The 19,241-nt window shown below is 39.1% G+C and overlaps 6 protein-coding genes across 7 annotated transcripts; 3 read left to right on the forward strand and 3 right to left on the reverse strand.

Annotated features, from left to right (window-relative positions):
- Nucleotides 1-1,936, forward strand: LOC105316955 (R3H domain-containing protein 1-like). The gene is made up of 2 exons (XM_011412284.2): nucleotides 1-1,136; nucleotides 1,349-1,936. The coding sequence occupies exons 1-2, from the start codon at nucleotides 317-319 to the stop codon at nucleotides 1,810-1,812; spliced, it is 1,284 nt and encodes a 427-aa protein (XP_011410586.1). The 5' UTR covers nucleotides 1-316; the 3' UTR covers nucleotides 1,813-1,936.
- Nucleotides 1,937-1,952: 16 nt separating this feature from the next.
- Nucleotides 1,953-12,429, forward strand: LOC100642005 (1-phosphatidylinositol 3-phosphate 5-kinase-like). Its single transcript, XM_011412287.2, has 24 exons — nucleotides 1,953-2,489; nucleotides 2,618-3,154; nucleotides 3,384-3,547; nucleotides 4,374-7,218; nucleotides 7,294-7,416; nucleotides 7,472-7,581; nucleotides 7,691-7,928; nucleotides 8,219-8,448; nucleotides 8,548-8,667; nucleotides 8,723-9,010; nucleotides 9,198-9,817; nucleotides 9,906-9,954; nucleotides 10,004-10,071; nucleotides 10,124-10,171; nucleotides 10,218-10,314; nucleotides 10,386-10,571; nucleotides 10,719-11,032; nucleotides 11,144-11,240; nucleotides 11,291-11,370; nucleotides 11,472-11,575; nucleotides 11,628-11,756; nucleotides 11,802-11,904; nucleotides 11,948-12,109; nucleotides 12,172-12,429. Exons 1-24 carry the CDS (start codon nucleotides 1,992-1,994, stop codon nucleotides 12,366-12,368), a joined length of 7,407 nt encoding a protein of 2,468 aa, XP_011410589.2. The 5' UTR covers nucleotides 1,953-1,991; the 3' UTR covers nucleotides 12,369-12,429.
- A 55-nt stretch (nucleotides 12,430-12,484) lies between these two features.
- On the reverse strand, nucleotides 12,485-13,238 carry LOC100635936 (uncharacterized). Of its 2 annotated transcripts, none has more exons than XM_011412237.2 (3): nucleotides 13,079-13,238; nucleotides 12,841-13,023; nucleotides 12,485-12,791 (listed from the first exon to the last, which is right to left on the reverse strand). In XM_011412237.2, exons 1-3 carry the CDS (start codon nucleotides 13,205-13,207, stop codon nucleotides 12,636-12,638), a joined length of 468 nt encoding a protein of 155 aa, XP_011410539.1. In that variant the 5' UTR covers nucleotides 13,208-13,238; the 3' UTR covers nucleotides 12,485-12,635. The 2 variants fall into 2 exon arrangements, with proteins under 2 accessions (XP_011410539.1, XP_003384687.1); XM_003384639.3 differs by having other exon boundaries at nucleotides 12,841-13,026; nucleotides 13,079-13,232.
- Nucleotides 13,239-13,949: 711 nt separating this feature from the next.
- Nucleotides 13,950-15,870, forward strand: LOC100635555 (isocitrate dehydrogenase [NAD] subunit 1, mitochondrial-like). The gene is made up of 14 exons (XM_003384636.3): nucleotides 13,950-14,057; nucleotides 14,109-14,150; nucleotides 14,193-14,293; nucleotides 14,340-14,381; nucleotides 14,427-14,503; nucleotides 14,555-14,612; nucleotides 14,652-14,714; nucleotides 14,765-14,834; nucleotides 14,880-15,013; nucleotides 15,060-15,162; nucleotides 15,207-15,353; nucleotides 15,395-15,489; nucleotides 15,540-15,597; nucleotides 15,649-15,870. Exons 1-14 carry the CDS (start codon nucleotides 13,998-14,000, stop codon nucleotides 15,721-15,723), a joined length of 1,125 nt encoding a protein of 374 aa, XP_003384684.2. The 5' UTR covers nucleotides 13,950-13,997; the 3' UTR covers nucleotides 15,724-15,870.
- Nucleotides 15,838-16,926, reverse strand: LOC100635808 (ADP-ribosylation factor-like protein 3). Its single transcript, XM_003384638.3, has 7 exons — nucleotides 16,834-16,926; nucleotides 16,621-16,773; nucleotides 16,518-16,578; nucleotides 16,409-16,464; nucleotides 16,214-16,363; nucleotides 16,072-16,158; nucleotides 15,838-16,023 (listed from the first exon to the last, which is right to left on the reverse strand). Exons 1-7 carry the CDS (start codon nucleotides 16,834-16,836, stop codon nucleotides 15,961-15,963), a joined length of 573 nt encoding a protein of 190 aa, XP_003384686.1. The 5' UTR covers nucleotides 16,837-16,926; the 3' UTR covers nucleotides 15,838-15,960.
- LOC100642132 (D-2-hydroxyglutarate dehydrogenase, mitochondrial-like) lies at nucleotides 16,921-19,233 on the reverse strand. Its single transcript, XM_003384686.3, has 17 exons — nucleotides 19,111-19,233; nucleotides 18,962-19,068; nucleotides 18,840-18,917; nucleotides 18,751-18,791; nucleotides 18,619-18,699; nucleotides 18,474-18,573; nucleotides 18,338-18,431; nucleotides 18,214-18,271; nucleotides 18,078-18,166; nucleotides 17,938-18,031; nucleotides 17,756-17,889; nucleotides 17,635-17,712; nucleotides 17,521-17,589; nucleotides 17,361-17,469; nucleotides 17,229-17,312; nucleotides 17,059-17,186; nucleotides 16,921-17,016 (listed from the first exon to the last, which is right to left on the reverse strand). The coding sequence occupies exons 1-17, from the start codon at nucleotides 19,210-19,212 to the stop codon at nucleotides 16,975-16,977; spliced, it is 1,488 nt and encodes a 495-aa protein (XP_003384734.1). The 5' UTR covers nucleotides 19,213-19,233; the 3' UTR covers nucleotides 16,921-16,974.
- Between the last annotated feature and the right edge of the window lie 8 nt (nucleotides 19,234-19,241).

Below are 19,241 nucleotides of genomic sequence, written 5' to 3' on the forward strand. Positions count from 1 at the left end.
GAATGAGAGTGGAGCGTATCCTCACCAGGAGAAGGGCTATAGAGACAAGGGGAGGGAGAGGAGAGATGGACAATATCATCAAGAAGGAAGGAATGAAGGAAGAGGAAATAGAAGAGATTTTAGACAACATAACCAGGAGAGGGAGAGGGGGAGAGAAGGCAACAGAGATAGAAGAAACTTTAATAAAAGAAGAGGAAACTGGGAAGGAACTAGCCAAAGTGTACCTCAAGAGAACTGGGAGGATGATCAGGATAGAGAGAAAGAGAGCTGGGACAATAATGGAGAGAATTGGGACCAAGACTTGGAGACCCAAGAGATGAAGAGAAGAACTAAAAATAAAGAGAAAGATAGCGAAGAAAGACAGAGAGGGTTTAAGAACCATGGAGGATCTAACCAAAGAGATGAGTATAACCAGGGAAGACGCACCCAGGGAGGCTGGAGTAGTGAGAGAGGCCAGGAGAGACATCAACAAAGAAGACAAAGAAACAATGAAGGAAGACAAGATGGAAGGAGAGAGAGGAATGATAGAGGAAGGGATGATAATGACTGGGAGCCTAATGAAGGGAATAGGCCCACTGGAAGAGAGGAGAAGGAGGCTCAAACTAAGAATGAAGATTCTACCAAGAAAGATGATAGTGTTAATGAATGTAATGCAACCAGCCATGAGGGAGAATCCCAATCGCTATTCTCTTTCTCTTCATCACGAGTTTTCTCTCTGAGTGGCAACGACCGACTAGTGGTGAGAGAAGTTGACCACACCAGTGGGCGGAGAGTAGGAAGAGGAAGAGGAAGGGGAAGGGGAATAACCTCAGGATCCAAAGATATCGGGTTAGTAGGAAAGACAATGACCCAATCAGTCAGTTCTAATGGAGACCCACCAGTGACTAGTAATAATACCGTTACTAGTAGCACTGGCCCCCTTCCTCATAGTGGCATTACTAACAATGATGGTAATGATAAACCAGCTCAAGAGGCTAATGATGAACCAGAAGGACAGGAGACTATTGCTGGTGATCCAATGGAGTCAAATGAGGTGGACAGTAAAGGAGGACCTGCTAAACCAAAGAGGTACTCTTCAAGACGTCAGAAACCTGATCAGGCTGAAGGAGCTGACTCAGCAGATAAAACAATGCCAAGTAAATAATTTATAATAATAATAAGTATGATCGCTTTGAAGTTGCATGACCATTATATTGTACATGTACATGTACATATACTGTACATGTTATCTTTGAGCCACAAGCATTAGAACAACTAGCACTGGGTTGCCTACTTCCTTTGCATAGAGAAATGACTTAATTTATACCATAAATGTTTGTGAAGAAGTATAATGTTTCATTATTTGCAGGTACAGGAATGGAATATCCTCCTCCTCCTCCATTTGGTTATGGTTGGGTATACCCTCCCCATCCCTCCATGATACCTCACCAAGTAGACCCTAGCTCTTACCAAGCTCAGCAGCAACAGCTTCATTACTACCAGCAGCACATGAGACTCTTACAAGACATGTACAGTCAGCACACAGGAGGAGCTGCTGCTGGAGCTAATCCACCTCTAATACCTCTCCTGCCTCACCTGATGGGACCTCAGGATCAGTTCACACTATTACCCAGCCCTCATCACTTTCCTCCTCTCACTCCTCCTCCTCCTCGTTACCCTCTGTCTACTGGAGACTTGAAACCATCCCCTACTGTTGACAGCAGTCATGAGTCCAGCCCCTCTCCTGCTGTAGTGGCACCAGCTGCTACTGAGAAGAAACCCAGTCAAGCCATTCCTATTGTTGCTCCTACAGACGTACACAATAATGAGTAATGGTGGTTCATCAATAGTGAATGAGTCTATGCTGAATTACATGTACGACACACATGTACATGACTGTACGTGTAAGATTAATGTTGTATTTTTGTTATTGGAAAAATAATTATTAATAATGAAATTTGATTTATTCATATGGGGCGTGGTTTCTCTGGGCGTGTCTCTTAAGACTAAAGATGGCTGCTGTTGATTCTTGGCCAGTTGACAGTACTAAAGATAGTGACAAGTCTCTCACTTCATTCCGTCCTTATGAAGAGCCGTCACTGGCTCTCAGGTCCAGGGGAGGCGGTAGGCAGGTACACCAAGGCCCAGTCAAAAGCTCCAGCTCTCCTAAGACGACCAAACACGTCACTACTGCCAACGCAGCACAAAGACCAACACAGCCTCAACAATCAAGAAATCCTCCTGTAGCTCCTCCTGCCAGTAACACTAAGCCTACACCTGCTCCTCCTGGGACTAAACAGCAGCAGCAGAGGGTGAGTGGATCCAGTATTCAGAGACAGCAGCCTGTCCCTGCTAGAGGTCGTACTCGCAAGTTAGTGTCACAGTCTTCCACTACTTCACTGTCTGGTGCAACTGCGGTTGGTGTTACTAGCACTGGAGGGAGTGGCCCTATGGCCCAGTCCCACCGCTCAATTGTAGAGGAACAGATTGATAAAATAATCAGCTCCAATGTGAGTTGTGGTGGGTGGAGTTATAATAATAATAATAATATAATATGTATTGTAGTGTAATATTATTATATATGCATGTTAGGATCTTTTCTTTAGTCTTGAATATGTACTCTCTTTCTCTATTGCAGACACTCCAAGTATCGGAGAGCACCATTGCCCATTGGATGCCTGATAAACTCTGTCATGAGTGCTCGGAGTGTGGTGTCCGTTTCTCTTTATTTGTGAGACGTCATCATTGCAGAGTCTGTGGTCGTATTTACTGCCACTCGTGCAGTAACCACACAATACCTGGCAATCTCTTCAGGCCCAACATGACGGGTAACATTAGGGTCTGTCTAGCTTGCAAGAGCATATTCTATGAAGTTGTGTCCAGTCGATCTAACCCAGAGGTCCAAAACATGACGCCGATGATGACCCGATCTTTAATGAGCACCAGTACTGGGGTATCAGACCCAGGTGCTTACCTTGATACTGATACAGTATCCGTCAGTTCTTCACTGATGCAGAGCCGGGTTTCATGGGATCCTGAGTTAGAGGTTGATGTTAATTCCCCTTCTCGTTCTAGTAGCATCGGTATTGAGTTTGATAATCCAACCCCCAGCAGACTCCAGCGGACCTTAAGAAAAACCGTTGGGAGTGAAGAGAATATACTGGCACTAGCTGAAGTAAGAGCTGCAATGTATTATTGATTGTTAGTATATTATTGGTATATTGTTAGTATATTATTAGTATATTATTGGTATGTTATTAGTATTGTAAAAGTATTACTGTGTTTTCTAATCTTATACTCTTAAGTATCATTCAGCACTTCTATGTGCAGTGCAAACACACTGAAGCACTATAAACCAGTCTAGCAAGACTCCTTCATGGATTAATATTCTGTTGTATTCTTAGGATGAAGTGGAGGTCAGATTGCAAGAGATTTGGCAGAAGTTTTGTGACAAATCAACAGGTCCATATCCAGTGACCCACAGGCACAGGTTCAGGAACTTTCCCAGTTCTTATTCTGCCCATGAAATAATAGAGTGGCTCCTCCACATGAAGATGGCACGATCAAGGTAACAACTGTTAGAACTAGAGGAATTAAGACTTTTGATGTCCTTATGCTGTGTAGAAAGTTTGAACTGATTCCGACTTCAATTTTGCAAGTTATAGCCATTTTAAAAAATGCCAAAATTCTGAAAAATACCCAAGGCTATAGTCCATGGTTTTTTTCCAAAAAATGGCCAAAAAATCACTCCAAATTTTATTAAATTTTCTGATACATATTGATGTCCTTATGCTGTGTAGAAGCTGATTCCGACTTCAATTTTTCAAGTTACGGCCATTTAAAAAAAACGTCAAAATTTTGAAAAATATCCAAGGCTATAGTCCATGGTTTTTTTCCAAAAAATGGCCAAAAAATCACTCCAAATTTTTATTAAATTTTCTGATACATATTGATGTCCTTATGCTGTGTAGAAAGTTTGAACTGATTCCGATTTCAATTTTGCAAGTTACGGTCATTTTTAAAAAATGTCAAAATTCTGAAAAATACCCAAGGCTATAGCCCATGGTTTTTTTCAAAAAATGGCCAAAAATTCACTCCAAATTTTTATTAAATTTTCTGATACATATTGATGTCCTTATGCTGTGTAGAAAGTTTAAGCTTATTCCAACTTCAATTTTTCAAGTTTCGACCAATAAGTTTTGAAAAGTACCCAAGGCCATAGCTTTGTGATACTAGTTAAAGTTCAATGGATGGAATTATTGTGGAAGAACTTGTGCTGGCTATATTTTGTTATTTAGCTTTAGCTGGTTATGATCAAAATTGACTTTATTGAAATTTCTAATTTGTCATTAAGTTGTAAATTATTGATATGAACTGACTTTGTTTTTATTTAGGGAAATGGCGGAGCGAATTGGTGAAGCATTAGTTCATACCAAGTGCCTGAAGATAGTCTCAACTCAAGATCAGTTGTTTAAAGATTCTAAAGATATTATACTGGAGATGGGAGAGGACAATCAGCTCAACAACACATCAACTAGTCCGACAGTAGCTGATGCTCCCAACTGGTTTCTCAGTAATGAAGACGAGGCTCACACTCAGTTTGAAAGGAAAACAAGTTTGACTGAAGCCAATCTAGACACTGATAGTGGCCTTGCAACATTCCGTCGCAAGAGACTCACTGACGTGTTTCCACTTGATAACTCGATACCAGAAGAACCTGCAAATAAAGATCCACCAATCGTCATTGAGGAAATACCCAAGGAACCAAGGAAAGATGATTTTGAAGTGATTAAGAATGAGGGGCTACCTCAAGAGGCCATTGAAGTGCAGGAGCCTAATAAATCAATAGCACCAGGTCATTACGTGTTCCCTCCCACTTCAACACTCCACCCACTCCCGTTTGATTCTACCATTCACTCTGTCACCAGTTTCAGTATTCTTGATGCTGATGCTGCCGGACCGTCTATTCCTGGATACTCTAAAGCAACTCAAGCTAGCAAACAGTTTGAGGAACTATCAGTTTATAATGAGATCAAAGCCCAACACTTGGCCAGTTACCACAAGCACCTTGATGCGTTCCTAATCCAGCAATTGAAGACCCTTGGTCTCTCACTGGAGTGGCTTGAGACAATACGGCCACTTGTACTAACAGCCAGTCACACTGTCTCTACTGATGTCACCCCTGATGATTTCATGGATATCACAGCTTACTGTAAAGTAAAGAAGGTCCCTGGGGGTCGAATGTCTTCTTCTAGTTTCATTAATGGCGTTGTCTTCACTAAACACGTCATTCACAAGAAGATGAACATGTCCCTTCGGAACCCTCGGATCCTCTTGCTAAAGTGTGCCTTTGAGTTCCAGAGGAAGGAGAACCAGCTCTCCTCTTTTGATACCCTCCTCTCGCAGGAGAAGGAGTACCTCAAGAACCTTGTTGAGAGGGTCAAGAGGGTTAGACCAACAGTTATACTGGTACAGAAGTCAGTGTCTCGATTTGCTCTAGAGATACTCCATTCTCACGGTATTGTGGTGGTCGTTAACATAAAACCATCAGTCATGGGACGCATTGCTCGTAGTACTCAGGCGGACCTCATCACTAACCTTGATCAGCTCTACTTTGACATCAAACTAGGAACTTGTGGCCACTTTTACGTCCGAACCTACACCCTCCCAGAGGGAATCAGGAAGACACTGATATACCTGGATGAGTGCGAGCCAAGACTGGGCGGAGTCATCATGCTCCAAGGAAACTCAAAGAATGTTCTTAAACGAGTGAAGAAGGTGGTCCTGTTTGGACTTCAGATTGCGTACAATATGAAACTGGAGTGCTCTTATCTGAGTGACCTACTGGTAGTCCCTTCTCCTAATGTAAGGATCAAGGACTCAGGACAGGATGATGATGATGGATACGTCACTCCTCCTCTTACGCCCACGCAATCACTGCACTGCTTCTCACCATCACTCTTCATTGAGGAAGGAGAGAGAGTCTCTGCTACTAGCAGCACTCAAGAAGGTATTGAAGAGAAAGAGGAGGATCCTGAGGATCCAGTTCTTGAGGATACTAATACTCATACCACCGAGCCATTGCCTACTGAGACTGGTACTAGTACTGCTGGTACTGGTACTGATACCGGTACCAGTACTGGCACTGCTGGTACTAGTACTGGTAATGGTACTGGTACTGACACTAGTACTGCTGGTACTGGTACTGACACTAGTACTGCTGGTACTGGTACTGACACTAGTACTGCTGGTACTGACACTAGTACTGGTACTGGTACTGACACTAGTACTGCTGGTACTGGTACTGACACTAGTACTGGTACTGGTACTGGTACTGACACTAGTACTGCTGGTACTGGTACTGACACTAGTACTGCTGGTACTGGTACTGACACTAGTACTGCTGGTACTGACACTAGTACTGGTACTGGTACTGGTACTGACACTAGTACTGGTACTGGTACTGCTGTACAGCTCACCTCTGAAGAAGCATTCCAGGCTGTACTTTCCTCTCACATCATCTCAATGTCTCCTTTCTTGTCATTTGCTACTCCTTACCTCCAGACAGAGCAAGGGCTAAAGGCTCATATAAGGTGCTACTTGCCACAGTCCATTTATTGGTCCCATTGGTTTAAACCAACCAATGAGATACCACATGCTCCAGACCAGTGTGATCCTGCCACTGATGGTAGCCAATCCCAGTTACCTCCTCCTCCTACTGTTAGTGTTCAGTCAGCCTGTAGGTACAGGAGTGTGTCTTCCCATCCTTTCACACACTCTTCCTTCTTACTCCCAATAAACAATCCCAAAGATCGCTCCACTAATAACGGATATAAATCAGCTTTGGCTGACTTCAGGTCTCGGGCCATGAGTTGTCTTCTTGAGAACACATGTGAGTTCTTTTTTCCAACTGCCAAGAGGTCAGCTGATGTCTATCAGCGGCTGGAAGGAGTGTTTGCTGGCTCTCGTGAGTTTGAGCTGATGGCTGGCCACTCATGGAATGGAAGCACAGAAGAATTATTTCCAGACACTAATGAACAACAAGTTGATGATCCTCAAGTACCACAGTCCACTCACAGTTATGAAGGATCTTATTCTTCCAGTCCTTCATTAAGAGATCAAGGTATTCCTAATGCCACTACTGCTACTGCTCCACCCCCTCCTCCTCCTCCTCCTCTTGCTGGTGATGATGAAGAGGAGGATACTGATAGTGCTGATAATGGTATTGGACTCACTCAAGTTAGTGATAGTTCTGTTGTACAGTTTACGTTTTTATTGGTTCCAAGTCTAAAAGTTGATGGTTAATCATTTTAGGTGTTAGAACAAATAGTTCAATCTCCTGATTCTAAAGGACAGACTACCAGGACTGGCCCTCCAGTCCCTTCTAATGGAGAGTGGAGCGGATTCCTAATGGACGATAATTTACCTAATCCTAATGTAATGCTAATGTGTGACTGTGTGTACATGTATTAAATGTTAATTTTATGTGTAGCAAAGTGATTGTCTGGATCCTTCCAACCATCAGTTCCTGTCTCTTGTCTTCAGTAGCACTTGCAATGATGAGCACTTACAGAAACAGCTCTATCCCTGTGTTCAACCATGGTATGTTGAATATTGTTTAAGATAATAATAATTTTTTAATTTTTAATAATTTTGTCATTAAACAAATATTGTCATTATTATTATTGATTATTATCATTATTTTGTGTAGTCATATTCCAATGAATTACTATGGTCGTAATGACATACCACTGGGAGAGTTCCTTCATCGATATTGCTTCCGTGATTCTTACATATGCCAGTCGTGTGAGATTGATATGAGCAAGCACCAGAGGCACTTTGTTCACGGGAGGCAGGAGCTTAGGATATCAATGCAGCAGCTGGCGATGCCAATACCAGGAGGGGACAAGAGTATCTTCACCTGGTCCACCTGCCTCAAGTGCAATAGTGTGAGTCCTTAATACATGTACCTTGTACATGTACTAGGTACTAGGTACATGTATATGCTTCAGAAAATGTAATGAAAATGAAAAATTTCTCCTTTTCATTTTTGGCAAAATCTGGCTAAAGACACTCAGGGACTTTGGGCAGATTTTGGAGCAACTTCAAAAATTTGTAAAAATATCCAATTTTGATAGGAATCAGCTCAAACTTTTTATGCAACATAAGAACATGTACATGTACATGTATAGTGATTAGTAATTGATTGTTATTATTATTATTATTAATTGATTAATAGTCTCAGAGTAGCACTCCACTCCTTCCTTTGTCTGCTGATACTCTTCTTTATTCTTTTGCTAAGTTCCTTGATTTAAAGTTCTATGGCAGCAACTATGTTTCTTTCAACTTCAATGGTGGACAGGAAAGCAATGGCCAGGAGGAATCTCTTACCACCTCCTCCTGTAGCCATCCCATCAACACGAGCTACATACAGTACTTCTGCTTTGGTGACAAAGTAGCAGTGTTTGAGTAAGCATCCTTCTCATTCCTATCCTCCTCATTCTATTGTCACTCCTCTCTCTTCCTGTAACTTTTATTATTTATTTATTATTTATTTTATTATTTCAGGTCATTGCCCATTGATATATTTGAGGTGAGGATTCCTCCACAGCACATTACCATAGAAACCGCCAGCAGCATACAGTGGCACCACAGCTATCCTGAAGAGATCAAGCGTCTTGGGAAGATGTAAAGACTAATAACTATATTTTAAATGATAAGAATTGTAATTTTATTTATTTAGTGTGGAAGGAGTGTTTTTCAGAGTCATGCAATACTTAACTCTCTTCAATATTGAACCAGCTGCTTCTAAAGTTAAAGATGCTTTTGCAAGGGCTAAAGCAATGAGAGAGAACTACAGAAATAAAGTGAAGAGATTGAAAGAACTGTGTGCCCATGCTGGGGTTTTCCCACGACTGGTCCAACCAGTTGAAGCTGACGAGGAAGTATCTGGTAATGTATTCATACTCCAGGACTCTGTGGCAGACCTTAAGAGACTCATAGCTGAAGCTGTCTTCTGTTTCAATATTGAGTAACTATCGCATTCATTTACTTGTAACATGCCACATGTATACATACAGTGAACTGTTATTCATTATTATTATTATTATTATTATTATTATTATTATTATTATTATTATTATTATTATTATTATTATTATTATTATTATTATTATTACTATTATTATTATTATTATTATTATTATTATTATTATTAGATTGGATGAGATTGATACTAGTCTGAGGGAAGTCTTTGCTCGTAAGGATGGTCTCTCTACTCCTCACAACACTGAAGACCAGACCCCCTCAGTCAGTCCTCATTCCAGCCCTCAGTCCAAGCGTAAACCAAACGACCGCTCATTCTTCAATAAAACGAGTCCCACACTAGTCAAGAAGTCAGGAGCCACCCTCACTCCTCCTTCCTGGCAGTCCCAGTCCATTGATTGCTCAACAGTTCAAAGAAGACACAAGAGACAGTTCTCGGATTCTCTAGCATTACCTGTCAATCATGGGGAGGCTGGAGTTAACAAATCTACAGCTGAATCATCAAAGGAAGACATAAGTGATGAGCTTATGGTTAGAAGAGATCACTCATTGAGTGTTACTGACAGTCTTGAACTGCCACCCACCATCACCTCAAGTGGTGACATTCGTATCAATAGAAGTCCTCATTCATCTAGTGATAATATCAGTACTGGTGGTGGACTCACTGCTCCTGTCCTTGATACTGAGGGGGCCAGTGATAGAATGAACCTAGCATTGGAGGAGCCAGAGGAGTCAGTCTACATGACCACATTATTGAAAATTGATGACACTGATATCTTACAAAAATTAAGAGGTACATGTACAGTGTACATGTAAATGTATGATACAAGCCCACATTGGAAATATAAAGGAACACTTTATTATTTATTATATTCTTACAGGCAAAGATTCTGATGATGTTAAAAAGTTTTATACCATTCAAGCAACAGGGTTAGGATATTATTTATTTATTTATTTATTTATTTATTTACCTATTTAGTGGACATGACACAGATAATGGAGATGCAGCTAGAGGTGGTAAATTAAGTGCTCCATCACCTAAAAGATGTAAACATTGATGTACATGTGTAGTCTATATTACAAAATGTTTTTATACTAGATCCTGCTAGTGGTCCTGTTGCTAATGGTAAAAGTGAAGATGTTGATTGTAAGTGACATTTTTATTAGTTATAATTCTTTTTGTGTGTTGGTAGCTGCTTCTGCCATCACCAAGTCTTCAGAAAAGAAGCAAACATTGGAGAAGCTTCCATTTTTATTTTCAAAGCCATTTCAAAAACTGCCTCCTCCTTTGTAAGCTACGTCTGTCCATGACACATTAATATTTTAATAATGAAGATTAATGTACAATTTTCCAATCCTAGTGATCTTACAGAGCATCATTTGATTCGTGGTAGTTTGAGGTTTCATGTTTCAGTTTATGAGAATGAGCCAACTTCAATCATAGCATTTGCTCTCTGTTCTCGTGAATATGCAAATGAATTGAAACTTTTACTAGACGAGAGAAAGAAAGGGATCACAGAATCCACTGCACCAATACCTCCAGCAATGTAAGTACCAATCATTAGTGATAATACTATAGAATTGTTGGGACAGATTTATATGTATGTATGAATGTTCAAATGTTAGAGTGTGCCAGTCTATGGCAGTATTAATAGTAACAGATTAGTAGTCTTAAGGTTTCATTCCCTTCATAGTGTAACAGAAGGTGAGAGTTCAACGAATGTTCCTCCTACTGCTTCAAGACAGTCTGGATTCAAACAACTCAAGACTGCATTCTCTGATTGGTACAAGAGCCGTCATCCCAACACTAGCTCCACCCCCACTGCTAACGATACTACTGGTAGTGTAGATCAACCACAGCAACAAGGAGGAGTAGAGAATCCAGTGGAAGATGTTGAAGGAGAGAAAGAGAATGAGTTGTTTGCTAGTATCAAGTGGAATAGCACTCCTGATACTGCCAGTAGTAGCAGGTTCAGCAGCTCACATGAAAACAGGCACATCAGTTTAGGTGAGGAAATTATTAAACTGATGAGTATATTTGCATGTGATGACTCACAAGAACTAGCATCAATGCAGTGGTAGCCACTAATCTAAGCTATCATTTGTTTTATTGCTGCAGAGTTTACTGATGACACTGCAAAGTTCTTTTGTAAAGTATATTATGCTGAGGAGTTCCGGAAACTAAGAGAGCACATATACCCAGACGGAGAAGAGAAGTACTACCCTTGATATTAATTAGACTATTTCATTGTATGATTGATGACAGGTTCATTAGGTCACTTGCCCGTTGTGTTAAGTATGAAGCAAAGGGAGGGAAATCAAGGGCAATGTTCCTAAAGACTTTTGGTTAGTTCATCATTAATAATGTATGGGGCATTTCTTGTTGTAATAGTTTTGTCACCTCCTCCTATTATTATTATGTTTGTATGAGTCTCTATTGTTTACAGAGGATCGACTGATCATGAAGCAAGTCCAAATGGTTGAAATCACATCATTCATTGACACCGCCTTGCAATACTTTCAACACGTTACTGAAGCTGTTAAAAGTGATGTAAGAGAGACTCACGTATACTAACACTTACAGTGTACTTGATATATTGTAGAGACCATTGGTATTAGCTAAGATACTAGGGGCATACAGTATTGGGTTCCGCAACAGTAAGACAGGTAATTCAAAGAGACATCATGTCATTATAATGGAGAACCTTTTGTATGGTCACCGCTGTACTAAAGTTAGTGTAGTTATGATAGAGTATTGATGAAGTGTCTTTAAAAAGGTTTTTGATCTGAAAGGATCAATGAGAGGTAGATATGTATCACGTAATACTAAGAATCCAGAAGTCACTGGGGAAGTGTTAATGGATGAAAACTTTTTAGAATGTCAGTAGTCATTAAAATTGTGATATTATTTCTTTGTCTGTAGATATATATAACAGTCCTGTTTATGTATGGCCACATTCAAAAACAGTACTAATGCAAGCCATCCAGGCAGACACACAGTTCCTAGCTACTAATTCAATAATGGACTATTCCTTACTGACAGCTCTGGATCAAGAGAATGGTGAATTAGTGGTTGGTATAATAGGTTAGTCCATACAGTGTCTTTATCACTTTTTACTCTTTCCTTTTCTTCTTTAATAATTGTAGATTTTGTTCGACCTTTCACTTTGGATAAATTCCTTGAAATGTTCATAAAGAAAGCTGGAAGGAGTGTACTACCAACTGTTGTATATCCTGAACTTTATAGGAAGAGGTTCATTGATGCAATGGACCGTTACTTTACTCCAGTCCCTGACAAATGGACTGGACTAGGTGCTGATGTTAAGCTTAATATATCTTTGTAATCTTTGACATAAAATGCTGTGAACTTTGATTAATTTTTATCGCAATTATCTTCACAAAGTATAGACCAGATGCATGCAAGCATTGTAGTGTTAGTCTGCTCAAAGAGGAACAGAATGAGAGTCCAAGGCCATGCTAATGCCAATATTTCAATGTTAAAAAGCTGCATGTGCATATTATATTATATATGGAAGAACATGACATTAAAAGGTTATGGTAATAAAGTTTGACTGTATACAACTGATATGTGAGGTTAATCAATAATTGTATTAATAACTCAAGTAAACTCCCATTATTGGACCAGCTATAGCAACAGCACAGACAACAACCCATAAAACTGCAATGATGTCCAAAATAAGAGCAACTTTTCCATATTGCTTGGCTTGAGGGTAAAATGGTACACCATTAGATTTCTGCATAAAAGACTAAAAACCAGCATAATGCATTAGTGATCAATATCAGCTAATGTCTTACCATTATAGAAAAGGCAAGAGCTGGCCCAGCAAACATGAGGCCTAAGAGATTCAAACCACAGCAGAGAGCAAAGATGATGACAGTAGGGATCACATAATCATTAGGAATGAACTCTGGGGGTAGCTCAGGTCTGACGGGAGGCATCATGTAAGGATAAGGAGCCATTGCTGGTTGATATGGTTGCTGCTATTGTGAAGGAAGTATAATCCACTTCTCAATATGAGGCTTTCAAACTTACCATTATCATCATTGGAACCGGCTGGCCAGCCATCATGGCCACTGCTGGCTGTTGAGGATCTATCTTTCCACCTTGATTGTAAGAGGGAGGCCCAGACTGAGCAGAAGGAGCAGGAGCTACGTTTGTCATTTTCAATCAAGAAGCTGACTCAGCTACTTTTAAAATGCAAACGTCATCATGACATCATTTTAATGTATACTGTTTGACCTAATTATCAGCAATGTCAAGGTGAAAGTTTTCCAGTTTTTCTAATGCATATACATGTTCTTATGTTGTGCAGAAAGTTTGAACTGATTCCAATCAAGTGTGGACATTTTATGAATCTTTAAAGTTTCTCCAAAATTGGACGAAAGTCTGAGCGAAAATTTCACCAAAAATGAAAGGAAAAAATTCTTGATTTTTATTACATTTTCTGATGCATATACATGTACTTATGCTGCGTAGAAAGTTTGAGCTGATTCCAATCAAATTTGGATTTTCTATGATTTTTTAAAGTTGCTCAAAAATCGGACAAAAAGTCCCTGTAAAATTTCACAAAAATTGACAAGTGGAAAATTCCTCAATTTTATTGCATTTTCTGATGCATATACATGTACTTATGCTGTGTAGAAAGTTTGAGCTGATTCCGATCAAGTTTGGATTTTCTATGATTTTTTAAAGTTGCTCAAAAATCAGACAAAAGTCTCTGTACTATAGTACAGGGATTTTTATAAAATTTCACAAAAATTGACAAGTAGAAAATTCCTCAATTTTATTACATTTTCTGATGCATATACATGTACTTAAGTTGCGTAGAAAGTTTGAACTGATTCCAATCAAAATTTGAATTTTTACAATTATTGTGCTTTGCTTATTGGGTGCAAATTGTGTAAAATTTCAAAATTTCACTTGTACGGATAATTAGAAAGGAAACGCCAAAATGGCTGCCTTGAGAGAAGTGTTAAGAAGTGTCAGTTCAAGACTAACTCTTAAATCTCAGGTACTATATCTTGATTCTTATATTGTCTAGTTACACCGGTTCTTCTTACAGATATACAGACCCGTATCCTCCATGATACCCTCCAAAGAAGGAGTCAGTTATTGCTGTTATTATTATAATTATTAGTATGAATAGATGCCCTCCAAGTCAACGTATGGTGGTAAGCACACAGTGACACTCATTCCTGGGGATGGAGTGGGTCCTGAACTTGCTGCATCTGTAAAAGAAGTGTTTCGGTGAGTTAATAACTAATAAATAGCTTTAATAACTATTAATGACTAGCCATGCCAATGTTCCAGTCCACTTTGAGGAAGTGACGATAAGGTTATTAATAGTTATTGATTAGTATTATGTAATGTCAATAATTAGTGGATTGATCTCACAAGATAAGGACGCAATTAATGAAGCAGTGACTTCTATTAAAAGAAATGGGCTGGGACTGAAAGGTACTTAATTATTATTAATTATTGATTAATTGATTATGAATAATTAATTAGGGGTATTGAGGACTAGAGTTGATAGTTTTGACAATCAATCACTTAATCAGTTATTAAGGTATTAATTAATTAATATTTATTTATTTATTTTTATTAGAAAGGAGCTTGATTTGTTTGCTAATGTAGTTTATTGTAAAAGCGTCCCTGGTATTAAGACAAGGTATTATGGTCTGATGACAGTATCATCAGTTGATTCACTCAATCCTCTAGACATGATAATGTTGATATTGTTATAATAAGAGAGAACACAGAGGGAGAATACAGCGGATTGGAGCACGAGGTAAAGTAGTGTTTGTCATTTTTAACCCTTTCTATCCTCCTCAAGAGTGTCCCAGGAGTAGTGGAGAGTCTTAAAGTTATCACGAGAGAGAAAAGTTACAGAATTGCTAAATTTGCATTTGATTATGCAGTGAGACGAAACCGTAAGAAAGTAACTGCAATTCACAAAGCAAATATAATGTTGGTTGACCACACCCACTGCCACGCCCATTAATTACTGTTATAGGAAACTTTCTGATGGACTTTTCTTGAAAGTTTGTGAAGAAGTTGCTTCATTATATCCTAAAATTGAGTTTAAATCAATGATTGTTGATAACTGCTGCATGCAGGTAGTTATTAATGGTAGTTATTGATGGTTATTGATGGTTATTAGATGGTGTCCAATCCTTATCAGTTTGATGTGATGGTCATGCCTAATCTCTATGGTAACATTGTTAGTAACATTGGGGCAGGGCTAGTAGGTGGGGCTGGAGTATGTCCTGGCAGAAATGTTGGAGTGAATAACATCATCTTTGAACCAGTAAGACCAGTCAGACAGGACTTGCTAATGATTCCTTATAGGGAGCCAGACACTCTGGACGTGAGATATCAGCACGGAACATTGCTAACCCAACCGCCATGTTGCTGAGTAGTGTGGGACTCTTGAGACACCTTGGGTATGTAGTGTGGGGGGGAGAGTGACCTTATGGTGTTTGTTATTTTATAGTTTGCATACTCATGGTGATTCCATTGAACATGCTGTCTACAAGACTATCAGTGACAAAGTAATGAACAATTGACCACACACACACCTGACTCTCTCTCCCTACCATTAGGTCCTCACTGCTGATGTTGGTGGTAACATTACTACATCAGCTTTTGTTCAAACAGTTATTGAAAACATTCAATAGACACAACATGCAGCAATCATTCCTTCTAGTCTCTGGTGGTATATAAAGTCTATGTGTGTGTCTCCATTTTAATCACTATAGTAGTAATAGCAGATTCATCAGTCAGTGACATTATTTAAAGTTGTGTAGAATTTTTAGAAAAGATAACAATAATTACAACAGATTGAAGCTGCTTTACTAAACATTAGGTGCATGTGGTCTCTGTGAAATTATGAAAAAATTGACTATCATTTGTCATCATTTTTTAGCAAGTTGCTTGTCCTTCTCCTTCACTTCCCTACAGACCCATGACATACCATCCTAAAGCAACACATGATGAAGACATTATACAATGTCCTCTTAGCTTACTTCTACTCCTTTCCCAGTCAATGCTGAACAACCTTGTATCCTCCAGCTCCTGTTCTCTATGCTCACTAAATCCAAACTATTAGCAACCTGTTCATGGTTGGAGAGAAGTTGTGTATCTACACATGGACTTTGTTTCTCTTACATCTGAAGCAGTTGCTGCATGAACCAGGTCTTGCTTATTAGCGTACACCAGTACAGGTACTCCTGATAGTTTATCATCATCTAATAATTCTGTGAGGACTAGTTTGGCTTCTTCAAATCTTCTTTTATCAGTGCTGTCCACTACGAATATCTACAAAGAGAGAGTTATTAACACTGAATAGTAATCATCACATACCAGTACATCAGTGTTGTCAAAGTAGTTCCTCCAGTATGTTCTAATCTTTCTCTGTCCTGTATGTATCAGGTATATACCATCATCTGATACTCATCAGGTAGCACCTTACCTCCAATATCCCATAGATTCAGTTTAAAACCTTGCGTCTTGACCGACTTCACGTTAAAACCCTGATACACTATAACCATTAGTAGTAGTCTCTCCTCTCTTACCAGAGTTGGTGTAGTTTCTGTTGATGCATCTTTCTCTGAAGCAATGTCCTTCATTAGTGTTGTCTTCCCGGCATTATCAAGGCCCAGTAGGAGTAGTCTTATCTCTCTGGACTTTATGCCCCTCAGTTTCCGTAAGAAATCAAACAGATTAGGCTGAGAGGGATAGAGAGATACAACTTAAAAGTGGAGTGTATCTTTAGTAACAGCACGTACCATTTTCTTTATCTTCTTGCTTCAGTTGTGTGGATCTATACCTTGTTTGTCCGTAGCTATGACAACCAAACCACACCCCCGATATGATTAATTATTCATAGATCATAAAAATAATTAGTCATTGCAATGAATATTAATGAGTTAATGAATTCTTGGTAAAGTCTTGTATGGATTCAAAATACCCTGCAAAGGAAGACAATAAGCAATGTCTACCATTCTCATTACTTTAGGGTCCAAGAGGTCTTTAAATCTCCTCATTAAAGACACTGTTTCATCTGTTTTTGAATAATTTATAAAATTAGCTTTTTTAAACCCAAGCCCATGCTCAGCAGAGATGCTACCTTTCCTATCAGCTGGAACTATACAATAAAGACCAGCTGCTAACAGTTACGTACCAGTCCATTCAAATATGAATGGCTCAATTAGATCCAGTAGCTCCTTGGAATGAGACCCACCCACAGCATTGAAATGAAGATTACCTTACAACACAATACATTAATATGTACACAATCACACATTATATATACCATCCCCAATGTGTCCATATCCAAGAACACATAATGCTTTATCTTTCAGTCTTTCTCTCATGATATCCACCAGTTCATACATACACTTCAGTGGCAGAGACACATCATACTGTATGATGATGATAGTGGACATGAAGATAACCTTCACAGTGAGACTCACTTTGTAAGTAACTCCTTCTTTATTGATTGCTTCGGCTATCAATTCTCTGCAGTTCCAGATATTTTTCATCTAATAATAATTAATAATTAATTAATTTATAGAATTATACTATACTTTAGTGTAGTCTGTTGCTATAGTACCGTTAATTATTACATTAGAAGACATTAACTCTTCCAAACAAAGGCTTAATTTCTAATAATTGTGATAATAATAATAATAATTATTATTATTATACTTCTTCATCATGACTGTGGTTAGATCCAGCAGTTTCTATCAGTACATAGAACTGGTGATGAGAGGAGAGAGGGAGGGACAAAGAGAGGTGTTTCTTCACCAGCTGGTAACAAGAAGAATCAAAGAACTCTACAGCTATGGCACATCCATCCAGTCATCAAGCAAGAGCTAATAAACTCATACCTGATAGAATCTCTCCCAGGAGTTTCCTACCAGTCACAAAAACTGACTGAACTTGTTCAAAAGTGTCACAACAAACCAGCGCAACATTTACCGACTGTATTTCAATGTACAATAAGACAAGGTCTATAAACCACACCTACTTTAGGACGAACTGGAGTGAGTATTGATACAGCTGTTACTATTCCCAGTGTTCCTTCGGATCCAATGAACAACTGCTTTATATCATAACCTACTCACATTAAGGAGGACAGCCTCACTCCTCCTTCATGACATTACCTGTATTATCCTTCCTTACTGTTGATAGACTGTTGATAACTTCACCACTGGCAAGAACCTAACAATTAATAATAATAATAATGATGATGATGATGATGATTGATTATGATAATGAACGCCTTACTGCTTCCAATCCCAGTACATTGCCATGAAGTGATCCGTATCTAAGTAATCTCAACCCACCTGCATTAGTAGACACATTACCTCCAATCTGACAACTGGAGAAGATGCAATCAATCATCAACACCAGCTGCTGCTACCTTCCTTTAGCCCCTAAGTCTAGAGGCATCATTAAATTCCTTTCCGATAAATAATTATCCAAATCTTTAAGAACACACCCGGACTGACACACAAGAACACCTTAACAATAAAGGCAATTAACAAAGACCTAACAGGATCAACTACCAGCTGTTTCATCCAATGACAGTACATTATTCATAAGAGATGTTGATATTATTATTTCATCAAACACAGGAACACTACCTCCTATAAACACAAACAACAAACAAGCAAACAAATAAACAAAGAAGGCCACACCTACTAGTCCAGTGTTCCCTCCTTGTGGTACAACTGCTAATCTGAGTGGTGTACCTCATTAATTATTCATCATCATTATTATTAATTACTTCCTCCCGTTACAGTGTCTCATTATTTTTGATATTTCTTGAGTTGTCTTAGGACGAAGTACAACTTTACTCTGACCTCTATGAGTGGGTGTGGTCACAGTAACCTAGCCCCACCCACTAACCTCATTATCCTCATCCAGTCAACATTATAAGGTTCTACTAGCGCTGGGTCTGTCAGTACCCTGTCACCTAACACACTTTGAAACAATTCAATATCTACATCATTCACCTAACAATACTTGTACATTTAAAACAATAACACAATTATTACTTTGCTGTAGTCGCCTCTCTTTATATCATAGTGTTGGGCAGTCAGTGGCGGTAATGTGGAGAGACTTCTTCTCACTGTATGCCTTATCATTAAGAGAGGCATATCAACTGACTCAGCCCCACCACTAGCCG

The sequence above is a fragment of the Amphimedon queenslandica genome, unplaced genomic scaffold, assembly GCF_000090795.2.
Source record: "Amphimedon queenslandica unplaced genomic scaffold, v1.1 AMPQUscaffold_13487, whole genome shotgun sequence".
Lineage (NCBI taxonomy): Eukaryota > Metazoa > Porifera > Demospongiae > Haplosclerida > Niphatidae > Amphimedon > Amphimedon queenslandica.

Coding starts and splice junctions, on each gene's coding strand:
- LOC105316955 (XM_011412284.2), top strand. CDS start 317: ATGAAGAGAAGAACTAAAAATAAAGAGAAAGATAGCGAAGAAAGACAG. Junction 1,137..1,348: donor AGCAGATAAAACAATGCCAA/GTAAATAATTTA, acceptor CATTATTTGCAG/GTACAGGAATGGAATATCCT.
- LOC100642005 (XM_011412287.2), top strand. CDS start 1,992: ATGGCTGCTGTTGATTCTTGGCCAGTTGACAGTACTAAAGATAGTGAC. Junction 9,955..10,003: donor TATACCATTCAAGCAACAGG/GTTAGGATATTA, acceptor TTACCTATTTAG/TGGACATGACACAGATAATG. Junction 10,572..10,718: donor GCACCAATACCTCCAGCAAT/GTAAGTACCAAT, acceptor TTCCCTTCATAG/TGTAACAGAAGGTGAGAGTT.
- LOC100635936 (XM_003384639.3), bottom strand. CDS start 13,207: ATGACAAACGTAGCTCCTGCTCCTTCTGCTCAGTCTGGGCCTCCCTCT. Junction 13,027..13,078: donor CGGTTCCAATGATGATAATG/GTAAGTTTGAAA, acceptor CCTTCACAATAG/CAGCAACCATATCAACCAGC. Junction 12,792..12,840: donor CTCTTGCCTTTTCTATAATG/GTAAGACATTAG, acceptor GCTGGTTTTTAG/TCTTTTATGCAGAAATCTAA.
- LOC100635555 (XM_003384636.3), top strand. CDS start 13,998: ATGGCTGCCTTGAGAGAAGTGTTAAGAAGTGTCAGTTCAAGACTAACT. Junction 14,151..14,192: donor TGATACCCTCCAAAGAAGGA/GTCAGTTATTGC, acceptor TAGTATGAATAG/ATGCCCTCCAAGTCAACGTA. Junction 14,294..14,339: donor TCTGTAAAAGAAGTGTTTCG/GTGAGTTAATAA, acceptor ATTAATGACTAG/CCATGCCAATGTTCCAGTCC.
- LOC100635808 (XM_003384638.3), bottom strand. Junction 16,364..16,408: donor TTGACAACACTGATGTACTG/GTATGTGATGAT, acceptor CTCTCTTTGTAG/ATATTCGTAGTGGACAGCAC. Junction 16,024..16,071: donor TGACTGGGAAAGGAGTAGAA/GTAAGCTAAGAG, acceptor GTGTTGCTTTAG/GATGGTATGTCATGGGTCTG.
- LOC100642132 (XM_003384686.3), bottom strand. CDS start 19,212: ATGCCTCTCTTAATGATAAGGCATACAGTGAGAAGAAGTCTCTCCACA. Junction 18,918..18,961: donor GACTGGATGAGGATAATGAG/GTTAGTGGGTGG, acceptor ACCCACTCATAG/AGGTCAGAGTAAAGTTGTAC. Junction 18,167..18,213: donor AGTAAGGAAGGATAATACAG/GTAATGTCATGA, acceptor TAATGTGAGTAG/GTTATGATATAAAGCAGTTG.